Source organism: Phaseolus vulgaris, chromosome 6 (genome assembly GCF_000499845.2).
Source record: "Phaseolus vulgaris cultivar G19833 chromosome 6, P. vulgaris v2.0, whole genome shotgun sequence".
Lineage (NCBI taxonomy): Eukaryota > Viridiplantae > Streptophyta > Magnoliopsida > Fabales > Fabaceae > Phaseolus > Phaseolus vulgaris.
In genome coordinates this window covers 14,563,740-14,591,531 of record NC_023754.2, presented here as the reverse complement: position 1 = coordinate 14,591,531, position 27,792 = coordinate 14,563,740, and the positions used below count along the sequence as shown (strand labels likewise).

At 30.9% G+C, this 27,792-nt stretch overlaps 3 protein-coding genes across 5 annotated transcripts; all 3 read right to left on the bottom strand.

Annotated features, from left to right (window-relative positions):
• Window positions 1–234: 234 nt before the first annotated feature.
• Window positions 235–8,295, bottom strand: LOC137831219 (dipeptidyl-peptidase 5-like). Of its 3 annotated transcripts, XM_068638810.1 has the most exons (19): window positions 8,100–8,295; window positions 6,917–7,104; window positions 6,325–6,429; window positions 6,146–6,217; window positions 5,814–5,961; window positions 5,282–5,364; window positions 4,818–4,873; window positions 3,892–4,025; window positions 3,720–3,810; window positions 3,558–3,623; window positions 3,116–3,338; window positions 2,480–2,581; window positions 2,128–2,213; window positions 1,933–2,055; window positions 1,293–1,362; window positions 1,109–1,200; window positions 861–965; window positions 660–790; window positions 412–583 (listed from the first exon to the last, which is right to left on the bottom strand). In XM_068638810.1, the coding sequence occupies exons 1-18, from the start codon at window positions 8,258–8,260 to the stop codon at window positions 674–676; spliced, it is 2,022 nt and encodes a 673-aa protein (XP_068494911.1). In that variant the 5' UTR covers window positions 8,261–8,295; the 3' UTR covers window positions 412–583; window positions 660–673. The 3 variants fall into 3 exon arrangements, with proteins under 3 accessions (XP_068494910.1, XP_068494912.1, XP_068494911.1); XM_068638809.1 differs by having other exon boundaries at window positions 235–790; XM_068638811.1 differs by having other exon boundaries at window positions 235–790; window positions 3,892–4,022.
• A 1,631-nt stretch (window positions 8,296–9,926) lies between these two features.
• Window positions 9,927–17,621, bottom strand: LOC137831216 (dipeptidyl-peptidase 5-like). The gene is made up of 18 exons (XM_068638807.1): window positions 17,232–17,621; window positions 16,275–16,462; window positions 15,554–15,658; window positions 15,369–15,440; window positions 15,041–15,188; window positions 14,503–14,585; window positions 13,986–14,041; window positions 13,123–13,259; window positions 12,943–13,036; window positions 12,789–12,854; window positions 12,493–12,715; window positions 11,843–11,944; window positions 11,502–11,587; window positions 11,299–11,421; window positions 10,851–10,920; window positions 10,664–10,755; window positions 10,373–10,477; window positions 9,927–10,292 (listed from the first exon to the last, which is right to left on the bottom strand). Exons 1-18 carry the CDS (start codon window positions 17,576–17,578, stop codon window positions 10,179–10,181), a joined length of 2,211 nt encoding a protein of 736 aa, XP_068494908.1. The 5' UTR covers window positions 17,579–17,621; the 3' UTR covers window positions 9,927–10,178.
• A 3,430-nt stretch (window positions 17,622–21,051) lies between these two features.
• LOC137831215 (uncharacterized) lies at window positions 21,052–26,654 on the bottom strand. Its single transcript, XM_068638806.1, has 6 exons — window positions 26,275–26,654; window positions 24,895–25,087; window positions 24,126–24,279; window positions 22,004–23,800; window positions 21,833–21,916; window positions 21,052–21,349 (listed from the first exon to the last, which is right to left on the bottom strand). The coding sequence occupies exons 4-6, from the start codon at window positions 22,656–22,658 to the stop codon at window positions 21,237–21,239; spliced, it is 852 nt and encodes a 283-aa protein (XP_068494907.1). The 5' UTR covers window positions 22,659–23,800; window positions 24,126–24,279; window positions 24,895–25,087; window positions 26,275–26,654; the 3' UTR covers window positions 21,052–21,236.
• Between the last annotated feature and the right edge of the window lie 1,138 nt (window positions 26,655–27,792).

Below are 27,792 nucleotides of genomic sequence, written 5' to 3'. Positions count from 1 at the left end.
ATGCAACAACACGTAGATTTGTATAATATTTTAGGCTTCTTCCATACAACGTGTTAAAATTAATTATCACATATTCGACTCTCTTATGAGATATAGAGAAGATTTTGTGTTTAAAAGACGTTTTAGAAAATTAAAAAATATTTAAATTATCAGTTCCACTGAGCAATTGAGCACTACCATTCATTCTTTGGTGAGTTTGTATGGGTATTGTGAGAGTGAAGATGATGTTATATAGTCTTGTATAAATTTATTTATAATTTATTGTTATTGAAATATGATTTGCTTATTACATGAAAAATCCCAACAACAGTATATCAGTGTAGTTTGTGTTTGTAGAAAACACAAGACTGATACTGTAGAAAACAAACATATAGAGTATCTTGAAAACACTTACAAAACATAAATTCATAATTAGAAAACTAGATACACTACTAAACTGAACTCCAAGATAAAAGTATAGTAGAAACTCAGCACAATCTTCTTTCCAATGAGCATTAATATAGACTCTCTACAGAGGGCTGCTATGGTTATGTGGCAGAAGAAGCTCATTGGGGCAAGAATTTTCAACAGAGTTCCTCAGTTACTGCAGAGTTCCTCAGTTACTGCAGAGCTCATAGGACTTTCTTTTACATAGTTACAGAGAAATTCAACATCAGTACCTCTGGAAAAGCCATTAGCAATCGAAGTTGTCAATTTTGATAGGAGTAATATCATCAGCAACATCAAAGTGCCCAATCAATCGTGCAAAGAAGACCATTTCTTGTTCAATTGTATTCTTGATGTTCTCAGCCTGCACCAGCACATTACTGCATAAGGTCAATGTTTCATTCCAAAAGATAAATAACTAAACCAGAACACACCTTTCGGAAACCGTGTTGTTCTCCTTCATACTCAACAAGAGCAACTGGCACACCTTTTTCCTTCACTGCCTGGTATATTTTTTTAGCTTGATCCGGTGGCACAACCTGCAGTTCATAGATTGATCAACTTGATTTTTGAAGATTATATGTAGATTTAGTTGAAAAGGTGACAATTTCCAATTTACATTCATGGTCCTTCAAATGTTAGATATGGTAAGGGAAATAATAATAATAACACTGTTACTAACCTTGTCCTCCAATCCTTGAAATATTATAATGGGACAAGAAAAATCATCAACATGATTGATAGGGGATCTTTCATACATCTGCTTATCACCTCCTGCAACCAGTTGAGTTCAGATAGTTTGAGCACCAAATGAAACAATAAACCAACAAATTTAGATGTACCTTAAAGGGTCATTGTTGACTTACCAGCTAGATTTTCAACATAATGGGATTCAAACTTATGTGTTTCTGCTCTCAACAAGTTCAAGTCAGCTATCTGTTCAATAGACCCCCATTGGCAAATAAACCATTGGAACGAAAATAGTAAGGGATTTAAATGAATGGAATTGAAATATTCTACATCAACTTGTTCAAGTTTATTTGTTTATTTAAATAAGCAAACTCAATCTTGAGATTGACTTGATAATTTAAACGAGGTAATTTTGAAAGTTCAACAAAAATAACGAGTCTATTATAAAGTTATAAATAAGTTAAATTTATGCTTTTTTTTAACAAAAGCTCATACTTTTAATTTGACTTGCTGAAATAAATGAATCAAGCTGTGTATCTAATTTTCTTAAATCAAATCAAAGTTCAATAGTATGACTCCACTCAATTCATTTAGAGGCACAACAATAGCTATATTCTTTGCTGAAGTTAACATATACTGTATTATACTTGATAGTGTATATATATTTATAAAGGTATATATATTTATAAACAATTAAAACTCATTCCTTAAATCTATTAAAACTATTGTAATAACAAAATTTTGTAATAATCATTAGAACAATGAATTACTCAACGGGAATAAATGGGAAAAAGGAGAATCAGAAGATGCACTCACTCCACACAAAGAAGCACCAGCCTGAAAAGTATTTCTGAAAGCAAGAACTGCCAAGGTGGTATACCCACCAGCAGAGGCACCCATTATACACAACCTCTCCTTATCCACCTTTCCACTGTCCACCTAGATAGTAGAATATATCATATACCCCTTTGCTTAACAGATCCATCAACCAAAAAAGTAGGTAACAATTACCAAATATGTAGCACAACTACAACAGTCACTAACATCAACTATTCCCCACTGTCTTAAAAGTCGTTCTCTGTATGCCCTGCCATAACCTTCCAAACAGTATGAAAGACAGAAAAACTAAGTTTCATCTTCTAAACAAGTCAAAGTGACTAAAGCAGGCTACAAGTAAAATATTTAATTGTGACAGGAAAAAAATGAATAGTTTCCAGAGACTCAAATAAATCAAGGACCAAAACTAAAAAACAAATTTTATAGGGACTAAAAGTATAAGAAGAAAGGATGAAAACAAAATCCAGTGCTTCCACTGTGAGAAAAGGAGGTATAAAACTAGTAGTAGACAAGATGAGAAACAAACCAGTGCTTCCACCATAATTAACATCAACAACTGCCCAACCTCGACTAGTCCAATACTGAATGCTCAAATTTAAAATTCCACGAGTTTCTTCAGTTGGGCCACCTGAAATATTCAAAATAAAGTAACGTACATATAAGAGTTTCTTTTGCATGAAGCCATTAGAGTGAGAAAACCCACACATGACAACTTTGACAAAAGTAATTAAGTGCAATGAAAGCAGTAACCAGGTAAAACTGAATTCAATTAAGAAATTTTAGACAAACTTGTTTTGAAACAACTGAATTAAATTAAGAATATTAATGTCAATATTGTTACAATGAGAAACTTAAAACGAACTAATGCAAAGACCGACAAAATCATGAGTACCGTCCTGTTGACACGAGATATAATTGAACCAAAGACAATATGTATTAAAAAATGTAAACACAAAATTACTATTGTCACTTTCATTACAATGCTCTCACAACATAAGCAGCATTAACATACACTTATAGGCAGTTCACTATCAATTATCAAGTAGATCACTAGAAATTAAGCTACAATGTTGGATGCAAAGGGAAGACCCTATTTTCAGCATCTAATTGATCATACAAACAAATAGAATGTGATAATTCCAGATTCAGGACCCAGATTTACCGTGGCTCTTCAATAATAGCGGAGGCTTTTCTTCTTCACTAGCTTGGAAATCAGGATTACAAGGTGGATAAAAGTATGCATAAGCATTTTGACCAGGAACTTCGGTTGGGAATTCAATCAACTCTGGCTTACTGATGTATGAACTATACTTTATACTATCCGGGGATGAGGACCAGATAATATTGAAATCCACTGCTTTTGATTTATCATCATCAAAAGTCACCTGGAAAGCAAGAGAGTTGTTATGGGGTGGATTGAAATAACAATGAAATGCAATGATGGCTGAAATTCTAAATTGCAATTGCTGTTGTGGTTAGTTCTATTGTGACCCTGTTGCGGCTATGTTACAGATGCATTGCAGCAATTCATATGATATAAAATCACACCACAATTTAGGTGTTGTAGTTGTCCATTTAAAATCCTTGGTGGAATAGTAAAGTACCTTGGCCACTGACGATGGAAGAACCTCAGAAGCTCCCTCCACATACAGGCAATCATTACCAGACGCCTAATGAAATGATTCAACAACTAAGATTATTAATGCATTTCAAGAATTTATTTAAAGTCATAAAGAGAAAAACAATGAAGCAATTTTGGAAGTTACTATGTTATTTATATCTGTGTAAGGGAAATCAATCACAGTTAGCTTTGAGCCCTCTACATCAACAATACCCAGATATGACTTTCCATGCTGCCTACAAAAACCAAAACTTTGAATTGAATTACCAATTTGGACACACACCCACACAAATTATAAGTAGTAGACTTAGAATTACCTGTAACTGCAAGCAATTAACTGTTGAGAACTTTGAACAAATTCATAAGAATTCACACCAAAAGTCCACAGTGGCCTTGTAAACTCAGCTTCCAAAGAATAAACTGACACGACCTTATTCTCAGACTCAATCTGCTGTCAATTATTATAGAAGTCAGAAAAGGAAAAGTCAAATGCACGTAATTAATCAAGTTTTAGTGGCTACAGCATGTCCAACCAGAAAAGACAGTCAAGCATGCTTGCAACTGAATTATTTGTCATAACCATCCTTTGCACAGGGAAATCCAAGCCAAACAGAAAAAGAACAAGTGATCATATGAAGAATAAAATATCAACAGAAAGCATTTGTATAACTAATTTGACCTGAACCTTACTGAGTGGATCAAGCCCCAAAAGAAGCTTACTAGAATGAATCATGCTAAAAAATTGTGTTTACGTAAAAAGCCTTCAATTTTTTTATTGTTATTTTGAAATTAGCCATTTAAAGAAAATGAGTTTGTCATTGTTGTTAAAAATCTCACATCGACTAGCAATATGGCTAAATCATAAAATACAAGTAAAGTCCAAATCTCATCTTATAAGCTGGTTTTGTGAAGATAAAGTAGGCTTAAACTCTACTTTCTTAACATGATATCAACATCTTAATTTGGAAAATTAAAATTGGACTCCAATGCAAAATACACTCACATACACATCTAAATAAAAAACTCATAGAAAATTATATTTTTTCAAAACCAGCAAATTTATATTTTATCAGCAGGAAATACATCTAGTTAACTACGAATCCTTCTTCTGAACATCATGATTTCAAAATTATTCAGTGTATTAAAGAGTATTTATTAATGCAAAAATTAGAAAATCAGAAGTTCTTGAAAACTGCCACACATAATTAATGGCTTGGAGAAATAATAGGTGAATGAAAATTACCCATTTGTGGATATTCCAAAAGTCATTTTCCCTATCTGTGATGAAAAACAACTCCCCTGCATAGTCACATAAAATATAATAACCAGAATGCACAGAAAGATCAAAATAAATGTTCCTATTGGAGTTGGTCCTAAGTTTAAAATCAATTTCATCAATGTGAATAGAAACCAACGTGAGTAAGAACCATGAAAGTAAAAACATAAAAGTTCGAAATTATGGAACATTAATAGGTCACAAATTAACATAGATCAAGGATCCTGAGCCTATGTCTGGAGTTATCATGATTTGATGATCTTAAGAAAACATTTACTCAACAAAATTTATCATGACTTGACAATCTAAAGGAAACATTTACTAAACAAAGCTAAATGATTGATGTTACAGTTAATATGTCAACTTTTGGTTGAATAAACTACTAAGTATTGTTTGGGGTAGGGAGTTTACGAAAAGGCTGGTTTATGTACCCTCAGAGGACCACTTGGGCTCAGTTGGAGACTCTACAAGTGAAGGATCATTCCCGGCAACACAAACTCGTTTGTAGATCTCACTGCAGGAAACCATGAGATAATTAAGCTTTAAGTTGAAACATGAACTATGCATATACTAAAAACATGTAATCCGATTATCATGTAGAACTTGAAAACGAGATCCAGGATACAAAGCAGGAAACAAAATGGAGGGTAAAGAGGAAAAACTTTTAGAGGGAATAAAATCTATGCATGAGCCTGTATATATATAGTTCTTGGAGATAAGAGGATGGATAAGTTGTGCTAATAGTTGAGATTTGAAATGTGGATAAAAACCAAGTAATCCTTGCATCCTTTTCTTAATTATGAAAAGGGGAACACCATATGGTGTTGCATAATCAACAAAATATTAGACCTGAGTTGGATTATTCAGAAAAGAACTGAATATATCATCTACATCGCTACATGTTAAGCAAACTATCTTTATTCTTATAACTTAGTAGTGCCATAATAACAGATTTATGCTCACCCATTTTCAGAAATATAGCCAACCCAAAGTTCTGTTTTATCCCATGGCATGTTGGGGTGATTCCACTGAATCCATGCAATTCTTTCACTTTTAGAATCTAGACGTGGGAAAGCATAGAAGTCACTCCCACCAACTAGCACAACTGGTTCTGAATGTCACATAACCGAGTCAGACATCATATCAAATAACTGACTCACAATGAAAACAACCCTCAAGCAACTGAAAATAACAAACTTTTGAAAACCTTGGACGAGAACCAATGAAATACTCATCAGCGATATTCATTCAACCTCTCCACAAGTTAAACACACTAGTAAGATAGAAACTTTTACCCTGAACATCTTTGCTGCCAAGTGCTATGGATACAATAGTTGTAGGTGGATTTAGACTGCTTTCACGACGATCTAGAAACATGATTAAGCATTTATGATCACATAAATGAATGATTTAACAATACTGTGGGAACAAGCTAACATGAGCCTTGAAGATAAACTTATAGTGGATTTCTTACCTTCCCTAACACTAAGAAAACGGTTAAATCGTGTGTCCAATATCCCATCAGCATAGCTGACTACAGGTCCACCATAATCCGGAGTGAGTGGTACAGGAGGCTCATCTACAAGGCAATGAACCATAAAATTCAAGCAATGAAATGCAAACAATGCTTAACATACACCTTCTCAGATTATCATAATGCAAAATCAATATTCCCTAGATTAATCAAATGATATGTAACCTAAGTTAGTTATCAGGAAGATGAATGCTACTACCATACTATTTTGAACACACGCTTTCTTCTTCTAGATTGAGCAACTCACTTTAGAGAATAAATTAAGTAATCTGGATATTGACGAGAAAATCAATTGTTGATATTACGTGTATATATTCACACCAGATAATGAGGGAATATTAACCTTTGATTTTCTTATCAATTAATTCAGATTATTTACTTTACCTTTACCTCATAGAAGTCAAATTTAACATAGATGGAACTACACATCAGATCAAAGGGGCACCAACAAACATGTCATTTCATGGCAACAATATAACAACATTGGAAAATATGGCATTGGATAATGAAAATTTATGCTTGCAATACTCACCCAGAGAACTGATGGACTGCTTGTACAACCTCTGATCTTTGTAATTTGCAAAGAAGATAACATCCCCTGAAACAGTGAAAGCACCACCTCCATACTCCTGAGCCAAAGTTCTCACTCCAAACTCCTTAGGAGTAATATCCACAGCCTCACCTCCTGTGTTTTCTGGCTCAAGAACAAGAACTCCACGCCTGAACCAAAAAAGAGTTACCAAACCAAAAAGAGTCAACATGCAAATTCCATATGAAAAGGGTGAATATTTAAGATTAACTATATAAAAATGTAACAATATTTTATTAGAGTGATTAGAAATATTTAGGTGCTATACTTAAAAAAATGATGTAGTCTTTCATATTTATTTAAGAAAATATTAAGATAAAACTATTTTGCACCCATTAGAATGTGTGCAGAAAAATGCTGGAAGGAAACAAAAATATGAAAATCAATGCATTTTTTTATTTGATTAAAAAGAAGAAGAAAAAGTTAATTTTAAAAGCAAAAATTTGATTTTTATTTTCTCTTTACAATTTTTTCTTTTCTTTAACCTGAACAAAGCATTACAATTCCAGTTAGGGTGGCCATATCCTTTTAGCAGGATAGGATAAAATAGAATACAAAATTAAGGTCCAGTTAAAGATAGTTTTTAGATATAAATTTCAAAATTTTTAAAAAATAAAATCAGTTTTTAGCTTTTTAAAAATAGTTTAGGATATTTTTAGTTTTATTTTTCTTTTCAATTTTTAGTTTCAAAATAAATTAATTTAAAAATATGTATCATATAAAAATGAGGTTAAAGAAGTATACCCACTCTTTTAAATTCGTCTTCTATTATTCACTGAATTTTACTCAAATTTACTAATTTCAATTAGTTTTACATTTTTTTGTTTTTTCGTTTTTGTAATAAATTTCAACCTATGATAAAGCATATATTAAAAAAAAATATGTATAATAATCATATTTAATAAAAAAAATATAAACACGAAAAACGTTTTTTGCCGAAAGTAAACAAAAGTGTAATGTTAAAAAAGGTAAAGAAATGTAGAACAATGCATTTTAGTTAAGCTTCATGCGAACATTTGACTCTTTTGCACTTCTAACTTCTCCAAAAGTGCTTTTCACTCTCTTTTTCTCTTTCATATAGAAAAAAAAGAAGATAAATAACAGAGAATTGAAAGACCTTACTTACCCTGATTCCAGTGGACGGAATTCCAGCCAGATGAGGCGGCCACGGCCATCCACGGCGGTGCCGCCGAGGTCCTTGGTGGCGCCTGAGACTGCGTCGCCGGTGATGGGGGACTTCCACGAGCCATAGGGAGCAGTGGTGAGGTTGACTGTAGAGAACGCCATTTCCTTTGTGTTGTTTCAGTGAAACAATTAAAAAGCCTTTTATTTATTTATTTTATTCCATGTATTTTTACTACAATAAAATATTCTTCAACTTTTTTTAAAATTGTAATTTGCAGTAGAGTATTATTAACAAATCAATATTAACAATTTAATTTATATGTAATATGATATATAACTAATTATCTATAAAATTTATATTTAATGTTCTTTTTTATTTCTGTAATATATTTTTTCAATTTGATTCCTGTAGTTTGAATAGCATGAATAATTTTGTCAAAAGTTGATGTGACGAAATTAACACGTGTTCACGTGTTACTATAAAAATGTCGTCATCATAATTTTAAACGAATTATATTAATTCGTTATTTAAAATTATAATCCTAATTAAAGACATTCAAAAATTGTAGAATGAAATTAAAAAAATTATCATGATGATTAAGATAATTTTATTAAACCTAAAACTTAATAATGCAAATTTATCTCATTTTTATATATTTTGAAAATTAAAATTCTTGATTAAATTGTTAAGAGAACCATATTGTATTTTTAAAATTGAAAATCTTGATGAAACATTTTATTTTATTAATAGAATAATGAAATTAATTAAAAATAAACAAACAATAGGGTAAAAGGAAATTTATGAAAAAAACCTTGATAATAATATCAGTGATTCAATTGTGTAACACGTGTAACGCATGCCCTTAAACACTTGTTTCACTAATGTTTTACATTATCATATTGTCTCACTGCTTTCTTTCCTACAGAAACAAAAACATGAAATTATAATATTTTTCAATTGGAATAAAATCATTTATATAAATTATTACTTCTAAATCTTCATAGGTAATATTATCTTTAATCCTATGTAATCGATATCTGGATATATCGAAAAGAAACTAAATTAAAATATTTTTTAAGGTTTTTCAGTTTTTCATTTTTTGTAATATCCTCGACATTTTATGATAGAAACTAATGACATTTTATCTTTTACATACCTCTTATTTATATATATATACACACACGAAGAAATAATAAGGGTGGAGGAAAAAATACCTCCATGATGAATATTTCTCCATGCGAATATATAATTTGGATGAAAACTTAAATCCAAATATCTACACAATTCTTTTTTTTTTCTCTGAAGTTTAGTTTTTTAAAATGTCCAACTAAAATATTGATTAAATTTAATAGTATATTATGCAAAATATTTATTCAAATAATATAATATTTTAAATGATTATCCAAATAACACGGTTTATGTCAGAATATTCAGCTTTATTTTGAATTTTGTTTTATTTAAAAATTAAACAAAAAACAATTTTATTATCTCGAAAAATAAATACTTTTTAAAAATAAATATTCTGAATAAAATTGTAGGAATATAATATATATATATATATTTTAAAAAATAAAAGTTCAGAAAAAAGGTAATTATATTAAAGAATAATATTTTAGAAAAATAATTATTTAGAAAACTAATTATTTTAAGAACTAATTAATTGAAAAAAAGGTGAAATTTAATTTGTAAATAAAAATATTTAGAGATGTCATTATTTAGTTGTGTTAAATTAAAAATATATATAACATATATAATATTTATTCATAAATAAAAGACAGATTAAGTAAATGTAAAAAAATCCTATATTAAAAAATATTCCAAGTCAAATTTTAAAAGTCAATTTTGAATTTTTATTTATTTATACAATTTTAATGTTTATAAAAACAGACCTCCAAAAGAAGAGTACCAGGGCTACGGGGTAGTTTGTGCTGTGGCAGAAGAACCTAGTTAGTGCAAAAATTCAAGCAAACCTGAATTTCAGCTCAAGCACTAAAAGTATTTGAGAACAAAGATTTTTCAAGACTTGCTTCAACATGGATGCAAAGAGAAAGAACATGAGTACCACTAAAAATGGCATTCTCAATCAAAGTTGTGAATTTTGATGGGAGTAATATCATCAGCAACATTGAAGTGTCCAACTAATCGTGCAAAGAACACCATTTGTTGCTCAAGTGTGAACTTAATGTTTTCAGCCTGCATTAAACCAGTTATTTGTTGTAATCACTGTTTCAGTTTAAAGGGTAAATAATTGAAGTGCTTGTGGTGGTGTATACCTTTCGGAAACCATGTTGTTCTCCTTCATACTCAACAAGAGCAACTGGTACACCTTTTTCCTTCAGAGCCTGGTAAATTTTGCGAGCTTGTTCAGGTGGTACAACCTGCATTGTGCACGATATATTTATTGGATACACCAAAAGATATATATATATATATATATATATATATTTATCATATTAAGTTCTAACAATGACAGAAGATTCAAGAAAAGGTTGACAATTTTCACCCCAAAGTCCTTTAAGCAATGAATATGTCAAAGGGAAAATAATAACTGGATTTTTACTTACCTTGTCCTCCAACCCTTGGAATAAAATAATGGGACAAGAAAACTTGTCAACATGATTGATTGGTGATCTTTCATAGCACCCTTTCTCACCTCCTACAATCAGTTAAGGGATAGATTGAACATCAAATCAAATTAAACAAATAAATCAAAGAAAGTGTAGGTACTTAAATGGTTAATTGTTGACTTACCACCAAGTCTATCGATATAATGGGATTCAAATTTATGAGTTTCCGCTCTCAACATGTTCACGTCAGCTACCTGCTTGAGACACCAATTGACAAATAAATTCCATTGTAAGCACACAATTGTTAAACTTTTATTCTTTGTTAAAGTTATAAGAACATCAACTACATTATACTTCATTTTGATAAAAAGCTGGCTGAGAAAATCTGATCTGTAACCAATTAAAGGGATTATTATTATTAGAGTTTAAAGTAATCACTTAGAAGAATATTATAGCAGAAAAACAATTGTTCATGACATTCTTAATCTTATCTTTCTTAAAACAGTGACATTCTCCAATAGCCAAATAATGTGAACAGAGGACAAGTCAGAAATCCAATACATGGTAGAAACATGAAGCTATAATTTTAGGAAAATGTATACCAAAATTGAAGTATCAGAAGTTTTACTCACACCATATAAAGAAGCACCAGCCTTAAAAGTTTCTTTAAAAGCAAGAGCAGCTAAGGTGGTATAGCCACCAGCAGAGCCCCCTGTAATACATAGCCGCTCCCCATCAACCTTTCCACTGTTCACCTACATAAGAGATTATATTGCACAACCAATCTTATAACATCCTTCAATTACAAATGTACGAAAAAACTTAAAAAACATACCAAGTATGTAGCACAACTACAACAGTCATTGACATCAACTATTCCCCAACGTCCCAACAGCCGTTCTCGGAACTCTCTGCCATAACCTTCCAAACAACATTCTAGTCAGACAAATTGAGTTCCATCTTTTCAGTAAGTGAAATGATTAACATAGGCTACAAATGATACAAATTAAAATAGGGAATAATAAATAACCATAAGCTCCAAGGATGGCCAAAAAACAATGAATAAACTTAAGAAAGAATTACCAGTTCTAGCTACATAAAACAAAAATATGGGTGAGAAAGAATAGGCAATTCAGAAATCGGAATATAATTTTGTAGACATGGTGAGTAACAAACCAGTGCTTCCACCATAATTAACATCAACAAATGCCCAACCCCGACTAGTCCAGTACTGAATGCTCAAGTTTAAAATTCCACGTGCTTCGGCGGTTGGTCCTCCTGAAATATTCAAACACAATGTGCATATAAAAGTGTGTTGTATGAAATCATTAGACTAAGAGAACCCATGTGTAACATGCCATTAGAGGTGATGGACATCACAATTTAGAGAAGAATTACATAATATGTTTTCAAAAGATTGTGTTGGAGAAAAAGTTAAGAAACTAGACACTACAAGATTTAGACTTCGACACACAGGAAAAGTTAGAGGAAAGAATGGTTTGGGCATATTATGTGGGCATCAATTTCTCATTAACATTTTTTGATGAACAGAACTAAACCAAAGTCCGTATGTATTCAACAATGTAAAATCAAAATTAGTACTGCCAGTTTCATTACAATCTATCCATATAATATTCAGCAGTATGAGCATACAGTTCTAACATTTTAAAGGCCATCCATTCTCAATTATCAAGTACATAGATCATGAGATAACAAACTACATATGAATTATGGTTGCAGAGGGAAGACCCCACTCAACAGATTTTCAACATCTAAAGATTTATGAAATAGAATGTGATCAGACCGTATACAAGACCAAGATTTACCATGGCTCTTCAATAACAATGGAGGCTTTTCTTCTTCACTAGCTTGGAAATCAGGATTAGATGGTTTGTAAAAGTATGCATAAGCATTTTGACCAGGAACATCAGTTGGGAATTCAATCAACTCAGGTTTACTGAAGTAAGAACTATACTTCAAACTATCCGGTGAGGAGGACCAAATAATGTTGAAGTCAACTGCTTTTGATTTATCATTATCTAAAGTCACCTGAAAAGTAAGAGCTATATCAGGGAATGCATTGAAATAACTAAATAGAATAATAGGGGGAAGAAGGAAGCACCTTGGCCACTGATGATGGATGAACAGCAGATGCTCCCTCCACATAAAGGCAATCAATACCAGAAGTCTGCAATGGCATGATTGTACAATAAGATTGATAATGCATTTCAAGAATTGATTACCATAAAAACAAAAACAACAATTTTAAAAATTACAATGTTATCTATATCTGTGAAAGGGATATCCAGCACAGTTAGTTTTGAGCCCTGCACATCATCAATAATTCCAAGATATGACTTCCCCTGCTGTCTGCAAACACAACCAAAACCTTGATTGAATGCACTAGATTGGACCCGAGAGAGCAAGAAGTTTACAAGTAGCGGACACAGAATTACCTGTAACTGCAAGCAATTAAATTTTTCTGCGTATGATTTTGAAGAAATTCATAAGAATTCATACCAAAAATCCACAGTGGCCTTGCAAACTCCGCCTCCAAAGAATAAACAGGCAAGACCTTGTTCTCAGACTCAATCTGTAATCAGTTATAAAAGTTAGAAAAAGAAAAAGAAAAACAATCAATTAAATACTTAGTTCCTATTGCACGTCCAGCTCACAAATGTGTTCAAGCATGAGCAGGTTGTTCAACAAGGGAATCCAAGACAAAGGAACAGATTATTATATAAAAAGTGAAATATTAAAATCAAGCATTTATGTTATATTGTGACAAAAGAATAATATAGATATTTAACCTCAAAGATTGGATAATGCCCAAAAAAAGCCAACTAGAACACCTCTACTGTTTTTTAGAACATGGTTTTATGTAAATGTTGTGGCAGAAAGATATTCAAAACCTGACTATTTTCAGAACACGAGTCATGAAATTCATATACTAGCTTTCTGTAAAATCTTATTACCATCAGATGTAGGATTTTCTTTGACATCATCCAAAAACACATCAAAATGATAAATCTCAAAGAGACTCCGCATGTCAAAAACAGCAAAGTCAAATAGGTAGTGGGAAATTCACCTACTTAGGAACCTACACTAAAAAACATAAACTTGTTCAATGAACCTTACTAGTAACATAATAACAGTTTATATCTACCAAACCTCCAAAAAATATATATCCAAACATGACCTTTCATGTAAAATTATCCATAGTAAAATATTTATCAATGCAGAAATTAGAGAACCAAAAGTTAATGAAACCCACTATATATACTCATTCTTTTGCAGGAATAAAAAGGGAAAGAATTACCCATTTATGGAGATTCCAAAAACCATTTCCCCTATCCGTGATGAAAAAAAGCTCCCCTGTTAAATTAAAAATAAAGTAAACCACAATGCACACTTAGATCATAACAAATGTTCCCATTCAAATCAATGGGTAAGCTTTGGATTAATAACATTCAATGACAACAGAACCCATAAATAAGTTATTCGAAAAAGAAACAGTAAAAATAACCTTTTTATTTTTCCATTTCCTGTACAAATCTTCAAAAACAGATTGAAACAAGTAAAAACAAAAAAAGAAAACAAAACAAAAAATAAAATGCAAGTAAATGCCCCAATATATCATAAATTAACCAGATAAAGGATACTATCCCATTATTACCATGACTTGATGATATTAAGAGAAAACAAAATTAAAATCTTGAGAACTACTATTACAAAGTCATCTTTTGGTTCTAAAAACCTCAGAAGTTCCTTATTTTTTTAGGAAGGAGGAGGTGAGGAATGGGGGGAGAGTTACTAGCATTGCTTAGTTTATGTACCATCAGAAGACCACTTGGGCTCGGTTGGAGACTCCACAAGTGCTGGATCATTCCCTGCAACACACACCCGCTTGCAGATCTCTCTGCATGGAACCATAGGATGATTAAGCTTCAAGTTGAAACATGGTATATAATAAGAAAACAGCCACTCCAACTATCATATGGAACTAGGAAACTAGATCGAGAACACAGAATAGGAGACGGAAATGGATGGAAACAGGAAAAATCTTGCGGAAGAAATAAAATCTATGCATCATCCTGTCAGAAAACATTGCACGAAAATTATGAAGACTGTCAATTTAATCAACAAATAATAAATAAACATTGTGTGATTTAGAAAAGAACTAAATATCTGCAAAAATATAAGCTGTTCATATTAAAAGAAACTGTATCATAGATAGACTTGTAATCAATACAAAGAAACTAAAAGCTCACGTAATGCATGAACTAAAATAATATTTCATTGTCACTTCAATTATGCAACCAACATGATAAGCAAACTTAACTTTTTCAAGTTTTGAATTGGAGTTCTACTCACCCTTTTTCAGAAATATAGCCAACCCAAAGTTCCGATTTATCCCATGGCATGTATGGATGATTCCACTGAATCCAAGCTATTCTTTCACTTTTCGGATCAAGACGTGGGAAAGCATAGAAGTCACTCCCACCAACTAGTACCTGCGGTTCTGAATGTCACACAATCTAGTTAGACGTAATATTGATTGCATGATTAAACAGTCAGAAAGGGAAACTATCCAATATATGAAAACTTTTAACAAGCAATACCAAAATATTTATCCCCTGTTTACTCATTATTTATAAATCTCTTCACAGAATATATTCACTAGAAAAGCAGAAAATATTACCCTGAACATCCTTGCTGCCAAGTGCTATAGATACAATTGTTGTAGATGGATTTAGAGTGCTTTCTTGACGATCTAGCAACATGGTCATACATTTCAGACCAAATAAATAAAAGGTTTAACAAATAAAAACAACAGGAACATTTCTAACATAAGTCTACAAGACAATTTTTATCTGGACTGCTTACCTTCCCTTACACTGACAAATCGGTTAAAGCGTCCATCATAGATTCCATCTGCATAGCTGACTACTGGGCTACCATAATCCGGAGTAAGAGGTATGGGAGGCACATCTGTTAGGGAACAAAGCATAAAATTCTAGCACTAATAAGAAGATTGCTTGAAATACTCCTTTGACACTAAATCAATATTTCCAGATAGCTCTAATGAATCTGTATATGTTTAGTTAAATAGACCACAAATAAATAAATAAAAGTTTAATGACAATATATAACAAACATATTACTTACAAGTGTAAGCTACTTATTAATCCAAAGGGAAAAAAATGCCATTTATGTTTACTGAAAGTGGTAGATTGCAGGAGTTTGAAATGGTTACATTAGTTGTTGATGTTTGGATCCTTTAAAATAGGAAGAAATGGAACAAAACCAGTAAGAATCTATTCAATCCCATTCCATCCGATCCTTCTATTTGCCTTTTCTCCAATTAAGCCAATATGAAATGTGAACAACTAATTATTAACTAAGATACTTATCATTCCAGTCACTTCTCAATAGATAATATGAACACTTTCCACCATCCCATCATAAAATATTAACCTTATTCCTTTGATCCTTTACATTCCACACTACTCAGTTATATTCCATTCCACCAGTCAAATAACACGCCATAACATTGTTTTGGAAAATATGGCATTAGATAATGAAAATTTATACTTGCAATACTCACCCAGAGAACTGATGGACTGCTTGTACAACCTCTGATCTTTGTAATTTGCAAAGAAGACAACATCCCCTGAAACAGTAAAGGCACCACCTCCATATTCCTGAGCCAATGTTCTCACTGCAAACTCCTTAGGTGTAATGTCCACAGGCTCACCTCCCGGATTTTCCGCCTCAACCACAAGAACTCCCCGTCTGAAAGACAGTAAATGGCCAAAACAAAAGGGTCAATTTGCAAACTCAAAAAGTTTAAGACTTTCACCTTTTCCAACTTCTAAACTCCTAAAGGTAAAATTGCTTGGGTAATTTTGTGCTACTTTTCAATTTGAACTAGAGCTTTACATGTAATCACCGTGTAATAAAGGTTTGCATTAAATGCAAACATAAGTTGTCGAAGTGAAACTTCGATATAAAAACTTTAATGGGAAAACATCACCAAAAGCACCTAAAGTTTTATCTAGGCTTTGTCCAAGCTAATAAGCCAAAGGGGCACTTGGTCTTTATTAGTTTGTTTGTTTGTTTGTTTGGACGACTACTTGTAGAACTAATTTTTGATGAAATTAAATTTATTGAATTGATTTTAGTTAAGACTAGTTTTGGAATGAAGTAATTTATGTTTAGATTATTTATTCTAAAAAAAAAAACTCAACATTAGTCAATGTAAATTGTTGTATTCAACACAAAAGCAACTTAAAATTATTTTTTTCTCAAAAAAAAATTTAAATCCGAAATCAATCTCTCCTAACAAAACCAAGGACATATCATGCTAAAACCAAGGATATGTTTAGATGCAAGTTACAAGTGATTTGAGAACATTTCTCATAGAAATACAGTGTTTTTTCAATAATAAAGCTCTCAAAACATGTATAGGTTTGTATCAAACAGACCCTAAACATTTACCTAAAATCACTTTAGCAGCTATTCAAACGTGATTTTAGATCATCCAAACAGCACTCAAACATACCCTGAATCCGCCGGACGTGATTCCAGCCAGACGAGGCGGCCGTGGGCGTCGACGGCTGTGCCTCCGAGCCTCTTGGCGGCTCCGGAGACGACGTCGGTGGTGATGGGGGACTTCCAGGAACCATAGGGTGCGGTCATTTTCTCAGAAATGGAAGGGATGGTGGCTGCTGAAGATGTCATTGCCCTTTTGCAGTTGCAGCAGAAGGAACGACGTCGTTGATGTGGGGTTTTGAAAGATACGAACTTTGTGGCGAAACGATTGAGGGCGTTAGAGAAGAAGAAGTGGGAAGAAGAAGATGAAGAAGAAATGCGAGTGAGAGTGAGAACAGTAATGGCGAACGTGGCCATTCTACGTTATTTCTTACAGTTCCCATTATATATAATAAATAATAATTAAAAAAGAGTTTTTCATTCTTATTTATAAAAAAAAATAATTAACTTCACATATATTTTAATTATGTTATATTTTAAAATTTTCATAATGTTTTTCTAGTGAACAAAAATGACATATTACAATTATTGAACTAAAATATCATACATTAACTAAAATTAAGGTATTTAAAAAATCATTAAATTAAGTAAAAATAATTCAATTTTATGTATATTTGATAAAAAAAATTGTGAATTCTTAAATCTATTTTGTTATTATAGGTTTTTTATAACAAATTATTCTACCATCCTCAGCCACCATCATTCTTTCTTTTAGTTTTGTAAAAAATCTTCTTAGAAATCATAATTCATCTACCATTATTTTTTTTAAGGATAAATAAGTTCACTATAATAAATGTTTTATGTCTTTAATAAAACAAGAAAAAAAAATTATATTTTAAGACGACAATTTTTATTAGATTAGTTTTGTTTGAAATCGTTAATCATTAATATAATTGAGCATGCGTTTCATCATATATGTTGATATAAGAAAAACAATTCATTATTTTGAATCTCAATTAAATAATTATGTTTGTGATCACTGAAATAAATAAAAAAATTATTTGATATTACATTGTTTTCATTTTCTGTCAACCAAAGTCTCAAAGTACTTAGACTTGTAAAATATTCATAATTTGAATCTCAATTAAATAAGCATGTTTGTGACCATTGAAATACAAAATGAAAAAGAATATTTGATGTTACAGTGTTTTCATTTTTTTGTCAAGTAATGTCTCAAAAGAAAGTATAATTGTAGTATTTTTACTTAACTATTTGTTGTCGTTAAAATTAATTTATTTAATAATTTTTTTTTACTGAATAAAAAATAACTTTCTTGTAGAAAATATTTGGTAGAATAAGAATGGTTGTAAAACTATAATTTGATGTTAATGTAATTAGATGAATAGTTTGTTCCGTTCAACGTAAAATGTTTTAATGATATAAATATAAATGATGTATAATGTTTAAGTCATATTACACGTCAAAACATTTAATATTTAAAAACAAAATGTAGGGACTTAATTTAATTCAATTTCATACAATAATTAAATATTAGCAATTTATTAACCATATACTCAGATAATTAAAATATAAAAGAATAGAGGGATTTATTTAAAAAAAAAAAAATTAACAATACAAATAGAACAAAAACATAATTAAATATAATAAAATTAGAAACAAAAAAACTCTAATTAAACGACCAGTCATCACCAATTAAATTGATTCCAAATTAATTAATATAACACTAATCAAAATAGGCCAAATTCATGCAATAAATAACTCATGGATTTAGGATTAAGGCTAATCCAAATAGCTGAAAACAAAGCAGAGTCGTTATTAATTTGGGAAGATTATTTTTGTGTTTACTAGAAATAATTTAAAAAGTAAAAAAGGTTAAAAATTTATTTATGTTTGAAATTAAATATTAACTATTTATTTATAAAAGTTACCATATCTTTGAATATTTTAACTTTTCATTACTCTCCTTTCTAACTCTTCAAAATGGATTTTCATTTTTCATCAAGAGAAACTTTTGATTTTAATGTTCTAAGTTATTTTGTAGGTCATTAGAGTTCTTAGGAGTAGTTCATATCATTTCATGTCCTATGAAATCTCTATCATATGGAGGACATGTAAGATGAGTTAATTAAGTGAAAATGTGTCGCTCAAACACACAACATTTATCTGTTTTATAAATAAATTGTTTTTGATATTATCATAAAAGAATTAGAAAATAATATGGTAAATATTTTTATAATTAAAAATTATTTTGATCATAAACAAGGTCAATCAAATTTGTCAATGAGAAAGTGGATAAGGTTTGTTGAACATTTAATTGGGAAGAAAATAAGAATGAAAGGAAGTTACACTTTAACTAATGTGATGTGTATTTGGAATGTTTCATTCTTCCAAAAAAAAACACAAACAAAGGGAGTGAAAGAAAAGATAAATAAATAAAAATTAAGTAAAAATAGAGGTCATTTGATAGGAAATAAATTAATATTAAGAAATATTATTTTACTGGTTATTATATTATTTAATTACTCATTATTATATGGATTATTAAAATAAAAATGTCTTATATATATGGCCCATTATCAATTATGAGAATTTTTTCAACTATAAAAAAATATTAGAAGGTTTACACAGATTATATTACATATATAATTTATTATGTTGAACTTTTCTCTCCTTTCGTCATGTTTTTGCATATGAAGAGAAATGCAATCTCCTTAATCAATATTTGTGTTCTCCTTAATCTCCTTCCACTCTTCCTGTCTTTTTTTTTTCTTATTTGTTTGATAGTACATCACTCATAACAAACTAAGTGTAAAAGAGTTTAATAGTACATCACCATATTTGTCTTTATGATGAGGGCCAATTGGATGAGTAATTAAGTGATTATACACTAATTAGATATTAAGATCATGTGGGACCCATAATCAAGGTTCATATATGTAAAAACTCATTAGATAACTAAAAATATGTGAAGATTTGGAGGTACCAATGTTTCATTGATTACGCATTTAATACTTCACTTACATAAACTCTTCATCTAAGTGAGCGTTGGAGTATGATTAAGGAAAGATGCATCTCAACACTTAAGGAAAGATGGATCTTCACACAATAAACAAATACATACATAAAGAAGGATACAATTTGACAGATAAAAAATGAAATATCTGTCATGGTTGCTTTTGTGGAAATATTTGTCACAAACGATGCTTTTAAGATAATTTTTTATTAAACGTTGATGAAGTGTGATGAAGGAATTTGCCAGCAAAGGCAAACACATAGATCTGTGGATGCAGAAGTGGGAAAACTGTTTGGGGTGGAGTTCTTCAGGATGGTGCTAGGAACAACTTTGGTTATGCAATTAGCATAACTAAATGTATATTCTTATGGCTGAGATGAGGGCAATTGCTTCTAAGTCTCTTTTTTATTAAGATAAAACATAAAATTAAAAAAATGATACGTTTTAATTTCACTTAAAGTGGAAAACAAATAATGAAAATTGATAACATTTCATTATACTCCATCCGCATATCAGTATGTGGTTAACAAGTAATTTTATTGTCAAATGTAAAAGAAAATCAGGCACTTAGATATATCTCAGTGTCTTCAAATATTAGTCTTAAACTTTCATGCAGAAGAAACTCCATGCCAAAAAGGAAAATATGATTGAAATGAGCCAACCTAACCTACACCCTTCTTTTTCCCCTTACACTAATTGATGCATTCCCACTTTCCTAAATATGTGTACCATTGTGATCTATATCATATCTACTTAAGCAAGATCTGAAAGTGGATACTCTGGCATTCAACGCTAAGCCTAAATCCTTTTTCTCAGACTATGTAAGACGAGCAGAAAGAAATAAGGGTATCCAATCTGTACAAGAAGCACAAATTGCAATAGATAACCATTTTCAATTTTTGTGAACAAGATGTTAGATAGTTTCTTTGTCAACTAGAAGATTTTAAAAGAATCAGCATAAACTCTAAGCACTAAACAAAAACAAGAAGTCAGAAAGTCTCCACTGCCTAAGGAAATTTACAGCAGCCCAAATGGGGAAAATCATGATGACGCCTTCAACTTGTCTGAACACTCGTCGTGATCAACTGGTGCTTTGAAGTTCTTCACTGATTTACCCAAGACATTTAGAGCAGCAACACGCTGTAATTCTTTGGCTGTCATCATAGAAATAGTTGAGGTAAAAAACTCATCAGCTTCCTGTTAGGTATATCTGACACAGTTGTGAAAGTATTTTTACACATAAGGATGCACGCATGCAGGTTGGGGTTGCTAACGGCTACAACTGGAACAAAATGCAAATATATCTCTATTCTACCTTCCACCACACTAGTGCTATACGTATAATATGCATATAGTAAAGTTAAAGGTCCATTCAAAATAATGAATATGAGAAAAAGAAAAGGAAAACATGTCAAAGTGCTGACAGTTGTGAAGCATAAAACAAAGATCCGATATGCATAAACTAAGTAATTCACAGACTCGTATCCATTGAACTATACCACAAGCATGATAGATAATGAATAGTCATAAAGAGTTTATTTAGTGCCTAATTCAACACCCCAGATGCAGTATACATTAAGAATCAACTCTAACCTACGATTATAAGAAAGAAACACGCTAAATAACAATTCCATTACCTTCCTCTAATGAAAGCTGAATTGATCTCTTTTCTAACTCAACAGCAAGTTTGCTAAGTTCAACTGAGGACAGGGAGCGAAGCACTGCCAAAGGATAATATGAGCTAAATAAAATATGAAGAACTTCATAAGAAAACATTTGAGTTATTATTCTACGGTTCCTGAACATACTGTGGATATATTCTTCTTGGTCTGATTGGTCCAATTTCTTCAAAACCATCTGCAGTTGTTGGTATCGCTCTTCCCAGTGCAAATTGTTTAATCCCTTGGGATTACCAGTGGTGGTAGCAGGGCCAGAAGAAGCTGTCACATAATCGGACTCAACTGGTGCTAACTTCATTGAAGATTTGCCAAGAGAAATAGGAACTGAAGGCTTTCCAGACGAGTTCATTGAAGAAGCCATAGGAAAAGGTGCAAATGCTGGGAAACAAGAAACCTTTGGTTCCTTTATCTGAGATTTTGGTTGAGCATTCTCCTCTTCACAACAAAGCTGCTTCGAATGTGAACAATAAGCATTAATACTTGGATTTTCAAAAGCAGTGCCCTTACCCAGTTCTGTTTCTGATTTTCTACGGACATACACAAGATGTCCATTTGCAGCATTATTGCCTGGAGATTGCTGAAGATTCTGGTTCACTGGATACTCAGACGAGGGTCTCTTGGTGCCGGAAACTCTATTCGAATCAGTAGCAGGATCCTTATCCTTTAAAAACGAAGGGCTTCCAACAGAGGTTGGCACCATGCTTTTATTATCATTCTGCAGATCTCTCAGTGCTGTCTTCTTTACAGCAACAGTCTGTTGTTTATCACGATTAGGCAAGTCCATTTTACTATCGCCCAGACTACACTCACCAAAATTTAGAATTTCTACCCAGTGTAGTACGAATCGTGCGATTCGAATCTCGATTCTTTACAAATTTCTTCCTCCGCGATACATATTGATGAATCGTTTTGTAGCCCGAATCGTAACATGAGTCGGGTGAACCAGATCTAAGTGTGATTCGCGATGATTCAGTTTCCGTTAGAGAAGAAGATTCGGAGGAAGGAACAAAAAATGAAAAATCAGAAAGAAACACAGAGAAGAAGAAACTCGGGAAGACGAACAATGGAGAAGATGAAACGCAAAAGAGAAAGAGTGAAAAGAGAATATGAGAAGATGAACAGTGAGAAGGGAGAAGATGAACAGAGAGAAGAGAACCCTGAGAGAGAGTTGTTTGTGAATAGGTTTTTGGACTTTAGAATAATATTTTAAAATATAATTTTTTTTTTCATCTTTTTCTTTCTTTTCTTGCACTGACAACTTTAATCATCCTAACTTTTATTTTGTTTTTTATAAAAAATAATACTATCTCTTAGGAAAAACTAATTATTGTTTAAATAATATATAAGTGTTATTATATTTTTTGTTTTGTAAAACTAGTTGCTTACTATTTTCTTTATAAAAAATTCTTAGTAATTCCTTTTATTTATTTTTTATTTTGAAAAGAAAATAAGTTTGAATTAATATAGAATTTTTGTTATATTCTTTATTTTTTTTTATAAAAATTAGTGATTATTGAAGGATTTGATTATTTTGTGTTTTGGGTTATCAGAAATGATGAGATTCGTATACAAGCTTTCAAAAAAATCTGAATATTATCCATTGTAGGATTCACTTTGACATAAAATGATAAATCTGAATGAATCTGAAATAGGTAGACGAAAATTCACCTACATTACTACAAAAACATAAACTTGTTCAATGAATTTTACTAGTAACACAATTCCCATTGATTATAAAACTCAGGATCAAAAGTTCTATAAAATTCAGAAGTTCCTTATTTTTTAGGAAGGAGGTGAGGAACGGAAAAGAGTAACAAGCATTGTTTAGTTTATATACCATCAGAACATCAGAAGACCACTTGGCCTCAGTTGGAGAATCCACAAGTGCAGGATCGTTCACAGCAACACACCCCCTTGTATATCTCTCTGCATGTGCATGGAATCGTAAGATGATTAAGCTTCTTTCAAGTTGAAACATGGCATATAATAAGAAAACAGCCACTCAACTATCATATGGAACTAGAAATCTTGATCCAGAACACAGAATAAGAGACGGAAATGGATGGAAGCAGGAAAAATCTTACAGAAGAAACAAAATCTAAGCATCATCATGTCAGAAAACATTGCATTGCATGAAAACTGTGAAAGTATCAATTTAATCAACAAAATCATAAATTAACATTGTGTATTTCAGAAAAGAACTGAATATCTGCAAAAATATAAGCTTTTATTGTATTAGAGTTCTACTCACCCTTTGTCAGAAATATAGCCAACCCAAAGTTCTGATTTATCCTATGGCATGTATGGATGACTCCACTGAATCCAAGCTATTCTTTCACTTTTCGGATCAGCATTGCTGACTACTGGGCTACCACAATCCATGGTAAGAGGTATGGGAGACACATCTGATAGAGAACAAAGCATAAGAAGATTGCTTCAAATACACCTTGGACAATAACATGACATGACACTAAATCAATATCTCCAGATAAGCTCTGATGAATCTGTACATGTTAACCAAAGTTCATTCGAACACAAATAAATAAAAATTGAATGACAATATATAACAGACATATAAGAGTAAGCCTGCATATTAATCCAAAGGACACAAACACATATGCCATTTATGTTTACTGACAGTGGTAGATTAGAGGAGTTTGAAATGGTTACTTTGATTATTATGTCTGGATAATTTAGAATAGGAAGAAATGGAACAAAACCAACAAGAATCTATTCAATCCCCTTCCATCCAACTCTTCTATTTGCCTTTTCTCCAATTAGGCCAATATGAAATCGAAACAACTAGTTATTCACTATTATCCTTATCATTCCAGTTACTTCTCAATACATGGTATGAAAACTTTCCACCATCCCATCATAAAATATTAACCTTATTCCTTTGATCCTTTCCATTCCATACTACTCAGCTATATTCCATTCCACAAGTCAAATAACTTGTCATAACATTGTTTTGAAAAATATGGCATTGGATGATGAAAATTTATGCTTGCAATACTCACCCAGAGAACTGATGGAGTGCTCTGCTTGTACAACCTCTGATCTTTGTAATTTGCAAAGAAGACAACATGCCCTGAAACAGTAAAAGCAACACCTCCATATTCCTGAGCAAATGTTCTCACTTCAAACTCCTTAGGTGTAATGTCCACAGCCTAACCTCCCGGTTTTTCCGTCTCAACCACAAGAGCTCCCCATCTGAAAAACAGTAAATGGTCAACACAAAAGGGTCAATTTGCAATCGGAAAGTCTAAAACTTTCACCTTCTCCCACTTCCAAACTCCAAAATGTATGACATGGGATATGGAGTATATGATATGAGATCATCATTGGAAAAAACATTTTAGTTAAAATTTATTTAAAAACAAATTAACAAATTTTTAAAAAATTACATTATAGGAAAATATGATAAGATATTAAATAAAAATATTTTCAATAATACATATATAATGAAAAATATATGATAAGAGATCATTATTGGAAAAAAACATTTTAATTAAAATTTATTTAAAGACAAATTAACAACTTTAAAAAAATTCACATTATAGAAAGATATGATAAGATATTAAATCAAAACATTTTCAATAATACATATATAATCTATATATTTCTGATTATATATAGGATTTCTTCTTTATTTCTATAATCATAATAGATATTTATACATTAAATTTTTTAATTTTTGGAAAATTATTATAATAGATATTTATACATTAAATTTTTTAATTTTTAGAAAATTATTATATTTGACATTTTTAAAATTGTTTGTGTTAGAATTATATTAAAGTTGTTATAGACAAAAAAAAAAAAATATCTTTTAAAGTAAGATACAAATATATGTGTATGATATGTGTCTAATACACGAACACATAATTTAAGAAATATTTTCTCTCGTATTTTTCCGTGAAAACTTGTGATTTACATGTAATGAAGGTTTGCATTAGATGCAAACATAAGTTATCGAAGTGAAACTTCAATATAAAACTTTAATGGGAAAACATCACCAAAAGCACCTAAAACTTTATCTAGGTTTTGTCCAAACTAATAAGCCAAAGGGCAGTTTGTTTGGAAGACTATTTGTAGAACTAATTTTTAATGAAATTAAATTTATAAAATTGATTTACATTATTTATTTAAAAACAACTCCACATTAGTCCATATAAATTGTTTTATTCAACATAAAGGCATGTTAAAGTTATTTTTCTCTCAAAATCAATCTCTCCTAAGGAAACTAAGGACATCTCATGCTAAAACTAAGGACATGTTTAGATGCAAGTTACAAGTGTTTTGAGAACATTTCTCAGAGAAATACAGTGTTTTATTTTTCAATAATAAAGCTCCCAAAAAATTTATAGATTTCTATCAAACAGACCCTAAACATTTACCTAAAATCACTTTAGCAGCTATTCCAACCGCGAGTTCTGATCATCCAAACAGCACTCAAACATACCCTGAATCCGCCGGACGTGATTCCAGCCAGGCGGAAGTGAGCGTCGACGGCTGCGCCTCCGAGCCTCTTGGCGGCACCAGAGACGACGTCGGTGGTGACGGAGGACTTCCAAGAGCGGTCATTTTCTTAGAAATGGCAGGGATGGTGGGTGGTGAAGTGTCATTACCCTTTTGCAGTTGCAGCAGAAGGAACGACGTCGTTGATGTGGGGTTTTGAAAGATACGAACTTTGTGGTGAAACGATTGAAGGCGCGAGAGAAGAAGAAGGATGAAGAAGAAATGCGAGTGAGAACAGCAATGGCGAAGGTCGCCGTATACGTTATTTTCTTACAGTTTTCATTATATTTAATATTAAAAATTAAATAATAATATCGTTATTCATACATTTATATTGAATGTATATAATTTATTATGTTTAATAAAAATATAAATATATAGACACACCATGTCTTTAGTAATAAAATACGGTATTAATATGTTTTAATGCGGCACACCTGTGTTTATAGATATATATTAATATCCTTATACAAATAAAAACGTAATTAATAATGTATAAAACTACTGATATATTATGTGTTTCTACTAAAATATGTCAACATTTTAGAATACATATATTAAATATCAACATTTTATTCATAATAATACAAATCTTTATTTATTTATAGATGACAATAATAAGTCTTTTCTTAGTTTTGATTATAAAAAAGAAATATATAAACCATGATATTCATAACAAATAATTAGGTTGTGATATGATAATACACATATGTATAATCATATTTGAGTTAACATTTAATAATAACGTGTAAATATGTGTGTGTCAATATTTAAAATAAATAAATAATTATTTTTATTTAAATTATGAAACTGGCAACTCTTCTAACAATATATTTTATTTAAATCAAAGAAATTGCTTGGTCTCTAATTATTTTATTTAAATTTTTAAATTCAGAAAATTGTTTTAACAACCGATTTAGTAATTACAAAATGATAGAATAATCTTTTAAATCTAGAAAACTGCTTTGAACAACTACTTTAATAATTATAAAATATGAAATAATTAAAATAAAATGAAATGTTGATATAAAGATAAATAAAATAAAATAATATAAAAAAACGATTTTAAAGAAAAATCCTATATATGTATATAATAATTAAAAAAAAGAAATTTTCATTCTCATTTATAAAAAAATTAACTTCACATATATTTTAATTATTTTAAATTTTACAAATTTCATAATATTTTTCTAGTAAAAAAATGATATATTACAATGATTGAACTAAAATATCATACATTAATTAAAATTAAGGTATTTAGAAAACCATTAAATTAAATAAAAATAATTCAATTTTATGTACATTTGATAGAAAAAAATATTGTGATTTCTTTTGCTTGTAAAAATTACAACAACAAAAGTAATATATTTTACACTTACAGAAGATAGTAAATAGAA